Genomic DNA, 20,391 nt, shown 5'->3' on the forward strand with positions numbered 1-20,391 from the left:
TGCCCGGCTAATTTTTTCTATATATATATTTTAGTTGTCCAGATCATTTCTTTCCATTTTTAGTAGAGATGGGGTCTCGCTCTTGCTTAGGCTGGTCTCGAACTCCTGAGCTCAAGCGATCCACCCGCCTCGGCCTCCCAGAGTGCTGGGATTACAGGTGTGAGCCACCACGCCCAGCCTGGAGTGAGTTTTTGATTGGAGCATCAGTTTTAAGACATCTGAACTGTCCGATCTTTTGATGACTGACCATGGGTTGCAAAATTACAAGGTGTAGCTATAATTGATGAAAGCATTCTTCACAAAGGAGTTGTATCTGGTGCTGTCTCACACACCGGCACACAAATACACACACAGACATACACACACACCCCAGGCAAATCAGGTTCCACAAATTTAATTGGCCTTTGTAGAAGGAAATCTACCCATCTGAGACTTAATCTTGTTTAACAATTTCTCAGCCCCGTTTCATGTCTTTGTTTCTTAGACTGTAGATAAATGGGTTTAGCATTGGTGTCAACACAGTGTAGGTGATTGTTGCTATTCGGTCCTTGACAGTATAGCTGGACAAAGGCCGAAAATAGACATAGGTAATACTTCCATAAAACAAGGTCACCATAGTGAGATGGGAGCTGCAGGTGGAGAAGGCTTTGCGTTTTCCAGCTGCTGAGGGAATCTTGAGAACTGAAATGAGGATTCTCAGGTAAGAGATGAGGATACAGACAAAAGGAGCCATCACAGCAGCCAGCCCTTCTGTCATGGTGACAACTTCATTGACAAAGGTAGAAGAGCAGGACAGTTTCAGGACGGGGTTGAAATCACAAAAAAAGTGATGGATAACATTTGATGCACAAAAGTTGAGCTGATTCACCAGGAGGATGCATAGGAGGGAGTGGAGATAGGGGAAAGTGATGGAGAAGGCCAGCAGCAAGGCACAGCACCTGGGGTTCATAACAGTGACATAGTGGAAGGGGTTACAAATGGCTACATAGCGGTCAATGGCCATAGCTCCCAGAAGATAACTATCTGTGTTTCCAAAGGCCAGGAAGAAATACATTTGTGTCAGGCATTCAGCATAGGAAATGGTCTTTTTGTCTGATAAGAAGCTTACCAGCATCTTGGGGACTATGACTGTTGTGTAGCAAATATCAGCAAAGGACAAGACACTTAGGAAGAAATACATAGGGTTTTGGAGCCGCGGGTCAGAGTGGATAGCCGAGATGATGAGCATATTTCCCACCATGGTGACCAGGTATGTGATAAGAAAGAGGGCAAAGAGTGGCTTCTGGTCCTCAGGCCGAGAGGAGAGTCCCAGGAGGATAAATTCAGAGAGTCCTGTCAGGTTCGACATTCCCATGGACTGTATGTACCTAAAGGTAAACAACACTGTCAATTAACAGTTTTTATGTCATTTACAAATTGCATCTTTGTATATTATTCTTACACTGAAGAGTTATTAATATAGCATTTAGTCTCATGTTTAATTATCTTCCTGAGTATGGAAAAATGAGAGCTGCAAGTATGCTTTCCTTTTAAAAATCTTGCGGGTATGAATCTGCCTTAGTCAGTTCAGGCTACCATAACAAATTACTATAGGTGGAGTAGCTTAAACAACAAATATTTATTTCTCACACTTCTGGAGGCTAAAAGTCTAAGCCCAAGATGCCATCAAATCCAGTGTCTGGTGAGGGCCTGTTTCTTGATTTTCAGATGGCCATACTCCCATGGCATCCCCACCTGGCAGAAGCAGAGAGAGGAAGCAGCTCTTCTTATAAGGACACTAATCCCATCATGAGGGCTCTAACCCTCAGGCCCTCATTACTTCCCAAGACTCAACTCCAAATACCATCACATTGGACATGTTGTTTTAACATATGAATTTGTGGGAGGGGACACAAACATACAGTCCATTGCAAGATCTATAGAGACCATAGGGAGGGAAAGAGGGAAGGGAGTGGGTGAGGGAGAGAGAGATATTAGGATTGAGAGTTCGATAGCTTTGTCCTCCTCTTTACTTTGTGGCTGATCATCACAGGAACCACAGACACAGACTACGAATCAGGTTCAGGTCATCTTCTGATTAAGGATTCTCTGTGGCTGACGCACATCCATATCATAATGTGGTAGTCAACTCTAGTCTGTGGTTGAAGAATAACCTTTCTTTTAAATCAAGATGTTTCTTTCCACATCATTTGCAATGGAAGCAAGAAAATCACCTAAAGAGCAGTGATGAGATGTAAACAGTTATGGGGAAAATAAAGATGGGGGAGACAAAGTGTGAGCAGGGAGTGAACTTGTGTAAGAAATATCTCTCCTAAACTTCCCTTCTCTTTATCTGATAATTCATACCCCAAGGTCAGGGGAATGTGACTCAGAAGTAGACTGGCATAAAGCATGATCTAACCTGAGAGTATGAATATGGAACATCTACAGTCAGGATGAACATCAGGTAGCTCTCTCATTTAGTGTCCAATGATGACTAATTATCTCTCAGAGATCAGATATTTCCACTCTCAGCAGACACTCTCAAAGTTGATTTCTTACCTAGAAAGGACAGTGATATTTTGCCTCATGCATTCATTCCTCTCATTTCTGCTCCATGAAATGATTGATCAAAAGGAAAACAAATCCGTGCCTAGAGACAGCATACAGAAATGTATCTAATTGTAGAAAGTCTCCAAATACTTCCTGATTCTGAATGCTCCCTTCCCTGGATTCTTACCATCACTCACAAGCTGTACGTACTCATAGCCCCTGCTTTCCTCATGGGAGCATCTTCTGAGACATTTCCACTAAGTCCCTGGTGTTTGTTGGGGAGAGAGTGAGAAAACACACATTCATTACCTTTGTGCAGAACGGTTTCCAATGATCCAGAGGGATTGCAAGTGTTCTCACTCCCCAGGTGGCCCCAAAGTCCTCTCAGAACCTCTAGGTGTTGTGCAACATCTGCTTAGGTTGGCGCATGTATCCAAGATGGACAGTATTTTTGTGTTCCTGGCTCTTTAAAGCTCTTTGACGGCTTACCTGGGAGATGTCCCAAATAGCACTGAGGACAAAGTAGTAAGTATTGCTACCTGTGAACCTATTTTCCCCCTTGAACCTATAAAATTTCTATTTGGCTTCCCTCTTAGTGCCTCGATTTCTCCAATGTGCAGCTACCCCAGAGCACCCCAACACCATCAGTACCTTCTTTCCCAACCCTCCCAAGATTAGATACAGCCAGTCATTTAGTACCAGCAACCTTATTGCTGCCTTGTAACAAAACGTAGTGTCATGACCTTTGAACTCAACCATAAGTCACCCTTTACTTATTAGGTCATCTCCAAGTCTGATGAGCACATGTTTGATCTCCATTCCTTGGTATCACACTAAGGAAAGCCACCAGCTTCAGACATTTTACTCCTGTTGATTCATGGAAGCCCACAGAATCCACACATGAGGGTCTGCAATTGCCCTCCCTTTTACATCTTACCTGTTTTCTGTCATTTATTGATTTCTGGTTCCATCTTACAATTCAGTCACCTCATTTTCTTTCTCTTTTTCTTTTTCCCCTGATTTTCTTTTTTCTTTTTATTTCAGGGTATTATGAGGATACAAACGTTTTGGTTACATTTTATGTCTTTGCCTCACCCAAATGAAGTTTAGAGGCTTGTCCTTCCCCTCTACAATGCACACAAGGACCATTAGTTGTGAGTTTGTCCCCCACCGCCCTAGTCCCTGTAGAATATTACTACTATGTGAGCACCATAGTGTTGATCAGTTAGTGCCAATTTGAGGGTGAGAACATGTAGAGGCTATTCCTCCGATCTTGTGGTACCTCACTGTGGATAATGGACTCAAGCTCAATCCAGGAAAATAAAAGAGGTGCTAGATCACTGTCATTTCTTATAATTGAGTAATATTCCATTGTTTACATACACCAAATTTTAATAATCCACTCATGAATTGACGGACACTTGGGTTGTTTCCACATCCTTGCAATAGTGAATTGTGCTGCCATAAACATTCGGGTGCAGATGTCTTTATTATAGAATGTCTTTTGCTTTTTTGGGTAGATGCCTAATAGTGCTATTGCTGGATTGAACGGTATTTCTGTTTTTAACTCTTTGAGATAATCTCCAAATTCTTTTCCCCAGAGGTTGCACCAATTTGCAGTCCCACCAGCAGTGTAAGAGTGTTCCCGTCTCTCCACATTCCCACCAGGATTTGTTGTTTTGGGATTTTTTTGATAGAGGCCAATCTCAGTGGGGTTAGGTAATATCTCATTGTGGTTTTGATTTGCATTTCTCTATTGATTAGAGACGTTGAGCATTTTTTAATATGTTTTCTGTCCCTTGATTTTCTTAAGGTATGAATTATAAATAAAAATTATATATATTCAAGGTATACAATATGAATGATTAGCACATTCAAATTAATTAACACATCCATCACCTCACATTGTTAACATTGTGTGTGTGTGTGTTTGGTGAGAACACCTATGATTTACTGTCTTAGGAAATTTTATGTAGACAAGATAGTATTATTAACTATAGTCATCATGCTGTACATTAAATCCCCACAACTTGCTCATCTTGTAACTGAAAGTCTGTATCCTCTGAGGAATATCTCTCCACTTCAACCAACTCCCAAATCCTGGCAACCACCTTCTACTCTCTCTTCTTTTATTTTTTCTTTCTTACTTTTTAAAAATTTGGTAGATTTTTGTTGTTGTTATTGTTGTTGTTGTTTTTATTTCAATATATTATGGGGGTACAAAAGTTTAGGTTACATATATTACCCTTACCCTCCCCGCCCCGAGTCAGAGCTTCAAGCATGTACATCCCCTAGACGGTGCGCATCACACTCATTATGTATGTATACACCCATGCCCTCCCCACCGCACATCTGCCCGACACCTGATTAATGTTATTCCTAAATGTGCTCTTAGGTGATGATTTAGGGGGTACAAAATGGTTTTTTCTTACATGAATGAATTGCATAGTGGAGAGTCTAAGCTTTTAATATACTGATCACCTAAATAGTGTACATTGTACCCAATAGGTAATTTTTTGTCCTGCATGCCCTTCCTCTACTGAGTCGTCAATGTCCATTCAGTCACAGTAGATGACCACACATACTCATTGCTTAGCTCCATTTATAAGTGTGAACATGTGGTATTTGGTTTTTTGTTCCAGGGTTACTTCACTTATAATAATGGCTTCCAGATACATCCAAGTTTCTGAAAAAGACACTATTTCATTCTTTTTCATGGCTGAGTCATATTCCGTGGTCAGTATATACATACACGCAAGCACACAAAGACACACACACACATTTTCTTTATCCACTCATCACTTGGTGGGCACTTAAGTTGGTTCTATGTCTTCGCAATTGTGAATTCTGCTGTGATAAATGTACAGGGTCAGATGTCTTTTCTATGAAATGAGTTCTTTTGCTCTGGGTAGATCCCTAGTAGTGGGATTGCCAGACTTAAAGGTAGATCTACTTTTAGTTCTGTGAGAAATCTCCATACAATTTTTCATGGAGGTCATACTAATCTACATTCCAACCAATAGTATATAAGCATTCTGTTTTTACAGCATCTGTGCCAGCATCTATTGGTTTTTGACTTACTAATTGTGGCCATTCTGATAGGTGTAAGGTGAGATCTCATTGTAATTTTAATTTTCATTTCTCTGATAGGTTATCCCATTGTGTTGTGCATTCTCTGTCATTTGAGGCAGTCAAACAAATGCTAGAGGACCACAGAGTGTATGCAGTTTGTAGGAAGGATCAATGTATGAGTAGAGGGAAAGATATAAAATTTCTCGGATGGGAAAATAATGTCATAAAAATGTCAGCTTTAAGCAAATCAATATACAAATCATATATTTATATAAACATATGGTCATCTAACATATATAGCATGAGAGTGGTTGAGATGATCTATCAATATATCTATCTAAACCAAATTCAAACTCTATATGTTCATATTGACACCATACATAAAAATAGTTGGTAAAAAGAAAAAAAAGTATCAGTCTTAAAAAAGTTCACATGAAGAAATAAATGTGTGAGGATTGTCAATTGTATTTATAAAAGGTAAGATTCAAAGAAGGAACGATTACTTTAGTATATATTTTAAAAAGCTATAACCATCAAACATTATGGTTTGACACAAGTAGAGGTGATTACATTGGTGGAATGAAATAACATGTTAGGAAAAAGATGTAGGTGAATGTTGCAATTTACTACATGATAATGGAGATTTTTGAATTTAATGGGAAAATAATGTTTTATTTAACCATCCCATGGTGGCAAAGGGTGACATCTCCACGGAGTTTTCATTAGAGATTACAAGAAGAATTGAAAGCCAGTTGCCAATCCCAAAGCAAGCTCTAGTCAACATCCATGGCTACAAATAATCCGTACTAGTAGTTTATATCCACTGATTTTTGACTCTGCTTCCAGTGCCCATAGGAAACATTTCTAATTACATGGAGTAAACCTTCCTTTATTCTGAAACAAATTCAGTAAGAGACTATGGAAATACAAGCATCTCTAGAGAGAAGAGCACACAGGCAAGAAGAGCCAGGAGATGAACATGCTGTGAATATATGAAAGAAGGAAGAGTAGAGACCAAACACATGCAGAGACATAGAGCTCTGTACCGGACAGTCAATGAGGTGATTGGTGTCAGTCGTTGAGAATCTATGACCCCCACAGCCCAGGACATCCATCCAGCTCTTGTGAGAATGAAGAAAAGGTACTATAGCTGTATCGTGGCATGATCAAGGAACACAGACTCAGCAGTTGGGGAGCCCTTAATCTGATGGGAGATGATAATACCTATCCACCCTCCCCTACACATCTGCAAAAAATTTCTGACAGCTTCTGATAGAATAGAGTACCTATGTATCCATAAATATCTTTGCATAGTTAGATTTCTATTAATATATAGATGTATACAAACATTCTGGGCTAGTTCAAATGACCAACCTTGGTTTAATTGATAAATAGAAGGAATATGGGAGGCTCCAAATAAATGTGGCAAGAGTAAAGGCAATGGAATGATTTCCTGGAATGGAGAGATATTATAGAGCAAGTCTATGATTGAAGTATCAGTATCAAGACATCTGAACTGTCCAGTCCTGGGGTGACTAGAGACCACAGGGCACAAAATTGCAAAGTGTAGCTACAATTGATGAAAGAGCATTCTCCACAAAGGAGTTGCATCACATGCTCTCTCTCACACACACACAACTCATACACCCCCCCCTTGCAAATCAGGGTCCACAAATTTAGTTGGCCTTTGTAGAAGGAAGGAAACCTACGCATTTGAAACTTAATCTTGTTTAACAAATTCTCTAAGCCCTGTTTCATGTCTTTGTTTCTTAAACTGTAGATGAATGGGTTTAGCATTGGTGTCAACACAGTGTAGTTGATTGTTGCTATTCTGTCCTGGACAGTATAGCTGGACAAGGGCTGACAATAGACATAGGTAATACTTCCATAAAACAAGGTCACCACAGTGAGATGGGAGCTGCAGGTGGAGAAGGCTTTGCGTTTTCCAGCTGCTGAGGAAATCTTGAGAACTGAAATGAGGATTCTAAGGTAAGAGATGAGGATACAGACAAAAGGAGCCATCACAGAGGCCAGCCCTTCTGTCATGGCCACAACTTCAATGACAAACGTAGAAGAACAGGACAGTTTCAGGACAGGGTTGACATCACAAAAAAAGTGATGGATAACATTTGATGTACAAAAGTTGAGCTGATTCATCAGGAGGACATGTAGCAAGGAGTGGAGACAGGAGAAAGTGATGGATAAGGCCAGTAGCAAGGCACAGCGCCTGTGGTTCATAACAGTGACATAGTGGAAGGGGTTACAAATGGCTACGTAGCGGTCAATGGCCATAGCTGCCAGGAGGTAACTGTCTATGTTTCCAAAGGCCAGGAAGAAATACATTTGTGTCAGGCATTCAGCATAGGAAATGGTCTTTTTGTCTGATAAGAAGTTCACCAGCATTTTGGGGACTATGACTGTTGTGTAGCAAATATCAGCAAAGGACAAGACGCTTAGGAAGAAATACATAGGGTTTTGGAGCCGCGGGTCAGAGTGGATAGCCGAGATGATGAGCATATTTCCCACCACGGTGACCAGGTATGTGATAAGAAAGAGGGCAAAGAGTGGCTTCTGGTCCTCAGGCCGAGAGGAGAGTCCCAGGAGGATAAACTCAGAAAGTCCTGTGAGGTTCGACATTCCCATGGACTGTATGCACTAAAGATAAACAACATTGTCAATTAGAAGTTCTTATGTCATCTACAACATGCATCTTTTCATCTTGTTCTTTCACTGAATAGTTATTAATAGAGATTTATTCTCATGTTTAATTTTCTTCCTCAGTATTGAAAAATTAGAGTTGAATGTGTGTTTTCACTTTTCAAAAAATCTTTTAGTGGAGATCTGTCTTAGTTCAAGCTGCCATAAGAAATTACCATAGACTGGGTAGCTTAAACAAGAAATATTTATTTCTCACATTTTTGGAGGCTAGGAAGTCCAAGCTTAAGGTGCCATCAAATCAGTCTTCAGTGGGCCTGTTCTTCGTTTTCAGATGGTTATGGGCAAAAGAAAGATAGGGGGAGACAAAGTGTGAGCAGGGAGTGAACTTGTGTAAGAAGCTTGTCTCATAAACTTCCCTTCTCTTCAGCTCATAATTCATATCCCAAGGTCAGGGGAATGTGACTCAGAAGTAGACTGGCATAAAGGAAGTTCCAGCCTTAAGAGTGTGAATATAGAAAATCTGCACTAGGGATGAACATAAGTTAGCTCTCTAATTTAGTGTCATTAATTATCTCTCAGAGATCAGATATTTCCACTCTCTCAGCAGACACTCTCAAAGTTGACTTCTTACCTAGAAAGGACATTGATATTTTGCCTCATGTATTCATTCCTCTCATTTCTGTTCCATGAAATGATTGGTCAAAAGGAAAACAAATCTGCACCTAGAGAAAGCAAACAGAAAGGTATCTAATTGGAGAAAGTCTCCAAATGCTTCTTGATTCTGAATGCTCCTTCCCTGGATTCTTACTGTCATTCACAAGCTGTACATACTCATAGCCCCTGCTTTCCTCATGGGAGTATCTTCTGAGACTTTGCCACTAAGTCCCTGGTGTTTGGTGGGGGAGAGAGTAAGAAAACACACATTCATTAACTTTGTGCAGAACGGTCTCCAATGATTCAGAGGGGTTGCAAGTGTTTTCACTCCCCAGGTGGCCGCACTGTCCTCTCAGAACCTCTAGGTGTTGTGCAACATCTGCTTAGCTTGGCATATGTATCCAAGATGGACAGTACTTTTCTGTTCCTGGCCATTCGCAGCTTATTGAGGGCTTACCTGGGAGATGTCCCAAATAGCACTGAGGACAGAGTAGTGGGTGTTGCTACCTGGGTCCATTTCTAATTGGCTCCCCGCTTATTGTCTCCATTTCTTATAGGACAACTACCCCAGTGTGCCCCGACATCATTGGTACCTTCTTTCCCAACCCTCCCAAGATTATATACAGCTACTAGTTTAGTGTCAATTACCTTATGACTACCTTCAAGCAAAAGGTAGTGTCATGACCTTTGAACTCAACCATAAGTCCCCCTTTCCTTATTAGGCAATCTCCAAGTCTGATGATGACATATTTGATCTCCATTCCTTGCTATCTCACTAAGGAATGCCACCAGCTTCAGAAATTTTGCTCCTATTGATTCATGGAAGCCCACAGAATCCATACATCAGGGTCTGCAATTGCCCTGCCTTTTACATCTTACCTGTTTTCTGTCACTTACTGATTTCTGATTCCATCTTACAATTCAGTCACCTACCTTTCTTTCTTTTTTTCTTATCTCCCCTAATTTTCTCAAGGTATAGATGATAAATAAAAATTATATATATTTAAGGTGTACAGTGTGATTATTTGCTGGATGTATACATTGTGGAATGATTACCACATTCAAATTAATTAACACATCCATCACCACATTGTTAACATTGTGTGTGTGTGTGTGTGTGTGTGTGTGTGTGTGTGGTGAGAACACCTATGATCTACTGTCTTAGGACATTTTATGTAAACAATATAGTATTGTTAAACTATATGCATCATGCTGTACATTAAATCCCCCGAGACTGCTCATCTTATAACTGATAGCTTGTACCCTTCGACTAGCATTTCCCCATTTACCCTAACTCCAAGCCCCTGGCAACCACCATTCTACTCTCTGCTTCTTTTTCTTTCTTTCTTTTTTTAAAGAGGTTTGACAGGTATTAATGGTTTTTGTCATATGGATGAACTGTGTAGTGGATAGTCTATGTTTTTAATATACCCATCACCTGAATAGTGTACATTGTACCCAATAAGTAAATTTTCATCCTGTATGCTCGTCCCCTACTGAATTTCCAATGTCCATTAAATCACTCTAGATGACCACGCATACTGATTGCTTAGCTCCATTTATAAGTGAGAACATGTGGTATTTGTTTTTTTGTTCCTGGGTTACTTCACTTAGAATAATGGGCTCCGAGTCCATCCAAGTTGTTCAAAAATACATTATTTCATTGGTTTTCATGGCTGAGTGATATTCCATTATATATATATATATATATATATATATGTATATACACATACACACACACACATATATATGTATTTTTTTCTTTATCCACTTATAAGTTTGTGGGTTCTTAAGTTTGTTCCATATCTTTGCAATTGTGAATTATCCTATGATAAACATACAGGTGCAGATGTCTTTTCTATGAAATGTCTTTTTTTCCTCTGAATAGATCCCCAGTAGTGGGATTGCTGGATTGAATGATAGATCTACTTTTAGTTTCTTGATAAATCTCCATACTGTTTTCCATAGAAGTTGTACTAATTTACATTCCCACCAACAGTGTAAAGGCATTCCCTTTTCACCAAATCCATGTCAGCAACTATTGTTTTTTTTAACTCTTTAATAATGGCCAGTGTGATGGGATAATGTGGTATCTCATTCTGGTTTTAATTTGCATTTCCCTTATTAGTTATGTTGAGCATTTTTTTCTTATGTTTGTTGCCCATTTGTTTCTCTTCTTTTGAAAAATATGTGTTTATGTCTTTTGCCCACTTTTTGTTGGCATTATTTGGTTTTTTCTTTCTGCTTTTTTTGAATTCCTTATAGATTATGGATATTACACTTTTTTGAGATGTATAGCTGGTGAATATTTTCTCCCATTGCATATCATGTCAATTTAAACTGTTGATTATATCTTTTGCTGTGCAGAAGCCTTTTAGTTTAAGTCCACTCATTTATTTATTTTTTGTTATTGTTGTATTTGCTTTGGGATGTTAGTCATAAATTCTTTGCCTGGGCCAATGTCTAGAAGAATATTTATGGTGTCAGGTCTTACATTTAAGTCTTAGTCCATATAGAGTTAATTTTTGTATATGTTGAGAGATAGGGATCCAATTTCTTTCTTCTGCACAACAACAAAATAGAGACCAATATCCTTGATCTATGTTCATCAAGGATATTGGTCTCTATTTTGTTGTTGTTGTTGTGTCTTTCCTGGCTTTTGTATCAGGGTGATACTGGCTTCATAGAATAAGTTAGGGAGGATTCTCTCTATTTCAATGCTATGGAACAGTTTCAGTAGGATGCATACGAGTTCTTCTTTGTAGGTCTGGTAGAATTAGACTGTGAATCCATCTGGTTCTAGCCTTTTTTTTTCTTTTGATGGGAGATTTCTTTTTTTAATTTTATTTACTTAGATGGGAGAGTTCTTATCACTGATTCAATCTCACTATTCATTATTGGTCTGTTCAGGATTTCTGTTTCTTCCTGATTAAAGCTTGGGAGATCATGTGTTTCCAGAAATTTATCCATTTCCTCTAGATTTTTCTAGTTTGTATGCATGAAGTTGTTTAGAATAGTCTCAGACGATCTTTTGTATTTCTGTGGTATCAGTTGTCATGTCTCCTTTTCATTTCTGATTGAGCATTTTTGAATCCTCTCTCTTCTTGGTTAATCTAGCTAGTGGTCTATGAATTTGTTTATCCTCAAAGAATCAAATTTTCATTTCATTGATACTTTGTATTGTTTTTGGTTTAAATTTCATTTAGTTCTGCTCTGATCTTTGTTATTTCTTCTCTTCTAGTAGCTTTGGGCTTGATTTGTTCTTGTTTTTCTAGTTTCTTGAGGTATAACATTAGGTTGTTTATTTTTTATCTTTTTGTCTTTTTGATGTAGGCATTTAGTGCTATAAATTTCCCTCTTAGCACTGCCTTTGCCATATCCCAGAGATTTTGGTAGCTAGTATCACCATTGTCACACAATTAAAAAAATTTTTTTATTTCAGCATATTATGGGGGTACAAAAGTTTAGGTTACGTATATTGCCCTTGCCCTCCCTGCCCCGAGTCAGAGCTTCAAGCATGTCCATCCCCAGACAATGCGCATTGCACTCATTATATATGTACACACCCATCCCCTCCTGGCCCTCACATCTGCCCAACACCCAATTAATGTTATTCCTAAATGTGCTCTTAGATGATGATCAGTGAAACCAATCTGATGGTGAGTACATGTGGTGCTTATTTTTCCATTCTTGGGATACTTCACTTAGTAGAATGGGTTCTAGCTCTATCCAGGAAAATACAAGAGGTGCTATATCATCATTGTTTCTTATAGCTGAGTAGTACTGCATGGTATATATATATATATATATATATATATATATATATATATATATATATATACACACCACATTTTATTAATCCACTCATATATTGATGGGCACTTGGGTTGTTTCCACATCTTTGCAATTGTGAATTGTGCTGCTATAAACATTCAAGTGCATATGTCTCTATTATAGAATGTCTTTTGTTCTTTTGGGTAGATGCCCAGTAATGGGATTACTGGATGAAATGGTAGATCTACTTGTATTTCTTTGAGATATCTCCATATTGCTTTCCACAAAGATTGCACTAGTTTGCAGTCCCACCAACAGTGTATAAGTGTTCCTATCTCTCTGCATCCACACCAACATTTATTGCTTTGGAACTTTTTGATAAAGGCCATTCACACTGGAGATAAGTGATATCTCATTGTGGTTTTGATTTGCATTTCCCTGATGATTAGAGATGTTGAGCATTTTTTCATGTTTGTTGGCCATTCTTCTGTCTTCTTTTGAAAAGTTTCTGTTCATGTCCTTTGCCCACTTTTTGATAGGGTTGTTTGATTTTTTCTTGCTGATTTTCCTGAGTTCTAAATAGATTCTAGTTAATCAGCCCATCATCGGATGTGTAGCATGCGAAATTTTTTCCCATTCTGTAGGTTGTTTGCTCTCGTGACAGTTTCTTTGGCTGTGCAGAAGCTTTTTAATTTGATCAGGTCCCATTTATTTATTTTTGTTGTTGCTGTGATTGCGTTTGGGGTCTTCTTCATAAATTCTTTGCCTAGGCCAATGTCTATAACAGTTTTTCCCACATTTTCTTCTAGAAATCTAATAGCTTCACACCTTAGGTTTAAGTCTGTTATCCACTGTGATTTGATTTTTTTGAGAGGTAAAAGGTGTGCACCATATATGACAAACCCGCAGCCAACATCATACTGAATGGGAAAAATTGAAAGCATTCCCACTTAGAACTGGAACCAGACAAGTTTGCCCACTATCTCCACTTCTATTCATCATAGTGCTGGAAGTCCTTGTGAGAGCAATTAGTCAAGAGAGCAGAATTAAGGGCATCCAAATGGGGGAAGAAGAGATCAAACTCTCACTCTTTGCTGATGATATATTATATCTAGAAAACCCCAAGGATTCAACCAAGAGACTCCTGTAATTGATAAATGAATTCAGTAAAGTCTCAGGATATAAAATCAATACATACAAATCAGAGGCATCCATATACACGAAGAACAGTCAAACTGAGAACCAAATCAAACACTCAATATCCTTCACAATAGCAACAAAGAAAATAAAGTACTTAGGAACATATTTAACTAAGAAGGTAAAAGACCTCTACAGGGAGAACTATGAAACACTGAGGAAGGAAATAGCAGAGGACGTAAACAGATGGAAAACCGTACCATGCTCGTGGGTCAGCAGAATCAACATTGTTAAAATGTCTATACTACCCAAAGTGGTCTACAGATTCAATGCAATCCCTATTAAATTACCAACATCATTTTTTACAGATATAGAAAAAACAATTTTACGCTTTGTATGGAACCAGAGAAGACCCCGTTTAGCAAAAGCAATTTTAGGCAATAAAAACAAAATGGGAGGTATTAATTTACCAGACTTCAAACTATACTACAAGGCTGTGGTTATTAAAACTGCATTGGATTCCCTGATCATCACCTAAATGCACATCGGGGAAAGATACCAATTGGATATCAGACTGAGACGGGGGGTGGGGGGAGGGGATGGGTGTATGCCTACATGATGAGTGCGTTGTGCACCGTCTGGGGAATGGTCATGCTTGAAGGTGCTGACTCGGGGAAGTGGGGGGTAGGGGTAGGGGATGGAGATATGACTACATGGTGAGTGCCAGGCACACTGTCTGGAGAATGGACATGCTTGAGGCTCTGAATCAGGGGGATGGGCGGGACATGGACAATGTATATAACCTGAGCTTTTGTACCCCCATGAAGAGCTGAAATAAAAAAAAAACAAAAAACTGCATGGTATTGGCACAAGTGCAGGGACACCGACCAGTGGAACAGAACAGAAAATCCAGATATAAAACCATCTTCATATGGCAATCTAATCTTTGACAAAGCAGACAAAAACATACTCTGGGGAAAAAAACATATCTTTAGATGCCTTTCCATACATACTGAGAGACTTACCATGATTTTTTGTCTCTCACATGACTGCATTCAGTTTTTATTTTATTTTTTAAAAAATAAGCTTAATATTTTAAAGTAGTCTTAGGTTCACAGCAAAATAGAGCAGAAAGTACAGAGAGTTCCCATGTACCCTTCTCCTCCCCACCCACAGCCACTATCAACTCTATCAACCCACCATCAACATCCACACCAGAGTAGTGTATTTGTTACAATTGATGAACCTACATTGAGACATCATTTCCTCAACCCATAATTTACATTAAGGTTCACTCCTGGTTTAGTAAATTCTATGGTTTTGGACAAATGCATAATGACATGTATTCACCATTATAGTATCCTACAGGACAGTTTTGCTGCTTCAAATAGCTCCTGTATTCCTCCCTTCGCCCAAACCAGAAGCAGGTTATAGGGTTGCTCTATTATTAAGTTTTTGAGGGACTTCCATACCGTTTTCCATAATGATGTATCAATTTATATTCCTACCAGCAGTGAACAAGGGTTCCCTACTTTTAGCTCTTATACTTAGGTCTTTGGTCAATTTTGAATTAATTTTTGTATATGGTGTGAGGTGAGGATCCATCCAGCTATTCCAGCACCATTTGTTGAAGAGACTGTTCTTTCCTCCCTGGATGTTCTTAGCACACTTGTAAAAAAAAATCGATTGATCTTAGGGATATGAACTTATTTCTAAGCTCTCAATTCTATTCTAGTGATCTATGTGTCTATCCTTTTGTCAGTACTGCACTGTTCTGATTATTGTAGCTTTGCAGTCATTTTTGAAATAGGGAAGTGTGAGTTTTCCAACTTTGTTCTTTTTGTATTTTCCAGATTGGTTTGGCTGCTCATGGTTTCTACTCATGGTTTCTTGCAATTTCACATGAATTTTAGGATTAGCTTTTCCATTTCTACAAAATAGTAGATTTTGCTTTTGATAGAAACTGATTTCTTGGACTTATATCTCCTATCTATCTGAAATTTTGTATCCTTTGGCCAACATCTCTTAATATTCCTCTATCCCACCAGCCCCTGGTAACCAACAATCTACTCACTATGTCTATGAGTTCAACTCTTTTTAGCTTCCACATATAAGTGAGATAAGTACTTATCTTTCTATGCTTGATTTATTTCTCTTAGCGTTATATCTTCCAGGCTTACCCATGTTGTCACAAATGACAGAATTTCTTTCTGAAGAGTATCCCATTGCTTATATATGCCACATTTTCTTTATTCATTCATCAATTGATGGACATTTAGATTGATTCCAGATCTTGGATATTGTAAATAATGTTTCAATGAACATGGAGTGTAGATATCTCTTTGACATACTGATTATATTTTCTTTGGATATATACCTGGTAGTGAGATTGCTGGGCCATGTGCTCATTCTGTTTTTTCATTTTTTGAGGAACCTCCATATTGTTCCATAATGACTGTAGTATAATAATTTATACTCCCACCAATGATGTGCAAGAGTTCCCTTTATTCCACATCCTCTCCAACACTTACCTTTCATCTTTTTGATAGTAGCCATTCTAGCGGGTGTGAGGTTATATTTCATTGCAGCTTCAATTTGCATTTCTGTGGTGATTAATGATGTTGAGCATTAGAGTTTCTTTCTTAGTAACTATTTTAATCCTGATGGATAACTGGTAGTTTTTTGAATCCTATATATCTAAGAAATCTTTTTGTTGCTTTGTACATATGTATTTTTGTAATTTTATTCTAACTTTTTTGTGAAGAAATGTTTCTGATAGAAAATAGCCACAGAAGAATAGTGTCTATTATGCAGCTTTATTAATTATCAAATCAACTCTTTGCCAATATTGCATCATTTCTACTTCAACCCACTTCTCTCACTTTTGTCTCAAACCAAATTCCAGATATCATATCATTTTACATACACACACACATATACACAAACACACATATTTAATACCAATCTCTAAAAGATAGGGACTTTTAAAAATACAACCTCAATGCCATTCATACCTAAAGTTTTAACTACAATTTCTTAACATCACCAAACGTCCAGTCATTGTTGAAATATCCATTTGTCTCATAAATGTAATAAAATTATTTCTACTGTTTTTAAAAATCAGGATTCAAATAAGGTTCATGAATTTTTATTAGTTCTTTAGTATTTTCATCCTCTTTCTTCTATCTTCCTCCTCCTCTTTGTCTTCCTCTTCTTTCCTCTCTCTGTCTCTTGCAATTCATTTGTGAAAGACATTGTGCAATTTTTCTGTGGAATTTTCCACAATCTGGATTTGTCTGATGTTATCACCATATTGTAGCTTAACATGTTCCTCTGTACTTCATATTCTCCTTAAATCAGAATTCTGATCTAGAAGCTTGATTGTATTCATGTTTGATTTTTGGAACAGGAATACTATTTCATAGATGGTCCTATGTTATTCCATCAGTGGAAGACATAATGTCTGGTTATGTCGCTGTTTTGGTGAAATTAGCAGCTGTTGCAATTCAATGTCTAGATCGATTCATTTATAGAGTATTAATCAAGCAGAAATAAAAATGGAGTTTTATGTGTATTGGCAGGGGTATAGGGTGGGTTGAAGAGAGAAGATACAGTCTAGAATGCAGGACTCTCTGCTTAGAGTGAGACTGGTGGAAATGAATCACACTCAACCACTTTGTCCCTTTGTCCCCTACCTAAAGTTCTGGGGTGGGAAGGTGTCTGACATTGCCATTAGTCTGCATCCACGGTGGAGGGAGTCACTCCCCAAAAGATAAGTAAAGCTGTTGTTATTAATAGAAACACAAATAGATGCTCTGCAAACAAAAATAACAAATGCTACTCTGTGGATCTTGATAAATGTAGTCCATTTTTTGAGAATATTTATTAAAATATCTTTATCTGTTTTCACCAGCATTTGACCATATTTACCAACTATTAGTTTGGTTTTCTAGCTAGTGATTGAATTTCTTCCATGCAAATGAATGGTGAAAAAATAATACTGCTATGTAACCAATTCGTGGTTCTTTCTATGACATGTACTCTATATTGATAAGCCATATGTCATTATTATTATATTTTAAAATGAAACCAAGAATTTTATCGTTTGCATGTAATCATAGATTTTTCAATATGATGCTCTGCCTCTTGCTGTTTCGTTTATTTCTCAAAGACTTGTTTAAATCCACCATTCTGAGGAAAACATATATATATTTTTATAAAAGAGATAAGCAAAATTGCTAGATTAAATCCAGCTAAAGGATGGAACTGGGTGAGGACAGGAACTGAGAAAATCATTGGTGAGCAAGATGGAAACATGATAACGTGGTCAGAGTTGGCCCATGGCTATCTTGTGAAGCCTCATGACTTGCACTGCTAGGTCAGGTGACTTAAGATGTTTGAATTAATAGCAAACACTCAATACAGAAAGAATAGGTTAGGAAAGATGGCTTCTTGAGATGATGAAATGGGAATAGGTTTCCCGTTGGGGTTTCTCCTTGCCTGTCTGTTGATGTTATAGAAGGATATGGTATCCCCCAAAGGGTAGACCTTCCCTTGAGGCACAGTTGTTTTCAGAAGTTTTATGGTTTTGCCTTGGTGAGCTCTAGCTATAAGGAAGGAGAATGAGCAGGCGCAGGAAGGAGAATGAGTCACAGCCCCATTTGGTAAAGGTGGAAGGGCTCAGCCCATTCCAGTTAGTATTTCATGTGAACACACTTGGATGCTCCTGGGGTTAGTAGAATCCCAGAGTGAGAGCATGTAAGTAAGGCTGCTTCATTGTGATGAGCTTCCTTGTAGAAAGGCTTTTATAAAACACGGCAAAAAGTGGATTCCTAATTTTGTAAGGATATGGGCAAGAGGGCATGCAACTCTGCCCAGACTTCCTAATTTTTGTGTATGATGTTAGATACAGAGAAAAGGTGAGACTAAGGTTATGCCCCACCCTCAGAGTAAATAGAAAGGGAATAGAAAATAATAAATCATAATCCTCTTATAGAAAATAGTGTTATATTGGCACCAAGGAGACAACCAAATAGAGTATGATGAGGTACAAATATTATAGTCAAAGGAAGCAATAGGGTGGAGGAATTGTCAATCATAACATTTAAAATTTATCTACATGTTTTAGTGGAAACTCGAAGACTGAGATGAAGAATATAGCTGTGCAACATGGAGAGACATTTTATGGTTCCTACGTGCAAGATGTGTGACAGAGGACCTAATTTATGTTGTGAGAGTTTGGAGGATCTATTTTTGAGACAATAAAAAAGGAGGTTCTTATGTATATATCACAGATTCGACCTATGTCAAATCTGAGATTCATCAACCCAAGGTGGGGGGACAGAACATAACAGACTAGAAACAGAATTTAGATCAAGAATGCATTAAACAGATCATATTCCCAACATAGTTTGTTAGATCAGTAGGGTGACTGTAGTTAACAATAATCTACTGTACATTTCAAAATAGCTAGGAGATAATAATTCAAATGTTCCTAGCATAAAGAAAAATATTTAAGGTGATGGATATACCAATTGCCCTGATTTGATCTTTTGACATTATATGAATATATCAAATTATCTCATGTGCAAAGAAAATATGTACATCTATTATGCATCAAAAAAAGCCCAGTAAAGACTCAGAACTTGTCTCTTGGTGCTCTCATCAAAGAGGAAAGTTAAGAATAAGCAGGACTGGGGCTTGGCACTCTAGCTCTCTCCCTCTTTCCTCACTCTAGGTGTCCCTGAAGCTCCAAGTGGAAAGTAAGAAACCTGAGGCACTTATCTGTCCCTTTCCAGGGATTTTTCCTTTTGTTCTTCCAGATTTCAATTTACTTTACTGTATTGAGATGTTCAGCTGCTGTCTTTGTGTGCATCTTCATATCTCTCCTAAAAGAATTTTTCCTCTCTGTCTTTCCCTAGCATCAGCATCCTTTATCCCTTAAAGTTGCCTGAACGGGATCCACAGAGCTTGGGCTATAATGGGAGCAATGTTGAGATATTAGAAAATAGGACAGGTACAGAGATGAATCCTTGAAGAAATCAGCCAACAAGAGTACTACCACTGCTTATTATTCTTATTGCATATAATTACTTTAAAATAGTTTTGCTATGCTTGGAAGAAAATGGACTCTCTATGTTATTACATTCTCATCCTCATAATGGATAAATTTACAGTATTTGCTACTTTTTCCTTCTTGCAGAACGTTGTCTCTCATCTTTTCCCCACGAAGGGACTTCATCCCTCTTCCCTCCCACCCCTTCTTCTCTTTCATCTTCTATACATCCATGTTGACAACTGTGTGTGGCTATGTCTTGCATGAGTAATAGTACTATAACAGCATACAGCTTGAGCAACAACCACTGAAACAGAGGATAGAGGAAGAAATAGAGAAAAAAGAACAGACACTGGAAAATGTAAGTTTTCTTTCTCTTTTAAGCTTTTGCTGCATGTATGACCTTTAGAGTAAAGAAAGCACCAAGAGAGATGTCCTTAAAATGGAGTTTTGATTCTTTTTTTTTTTTTTTTTTTTTGAGACAGAGTCTCACTCTGTTGCCTGGACTA

At 38.1% G+C, this 20,391-nt stretch overlaps 1 protein-coding gene and 1 pseudogene across 1 annotated transcript; both read right to left on the reverse strand.

Moving 5' to 3' along the window:
- Positions 1-454: 454 nt before the first annotated feature.
- LOC123646113 (olfactory receptor 1L3-like) lies at positions 455-1,354 on the reverse strand. Its single transcript, XM_045562781.1, has one exon. The coding sequence runs from the start codon at positions 1,352-1,354 to the stop codon at positions 455-457; it is 900 nt and encodes a 299-aa protein (XP_045418737.1).
- Positions 1,355-7,265: 5,911 nt separating this feature from the next.
- LOC123646108 lies at positions 7,266-8,247 on the reverse strand (annotated as a pseudogene).
- Between the last annotated feature and the right edge of the window lie 12,144 nt (positions 8,248-20,391).

This window comes from Lemur catta, chromosome 10, assembly GCF_020740605.2.
Source record: "Lemur catta isolate mLemCat1 chromosome 10, mLemCat1.pri, whole genome shotgun sequence".
Taxonomy (NCBI): Eukaryota; Metazoa; Chordata; class Mammalia; order Primates; family Lemuridae; genus Lemur; species Lemur catta.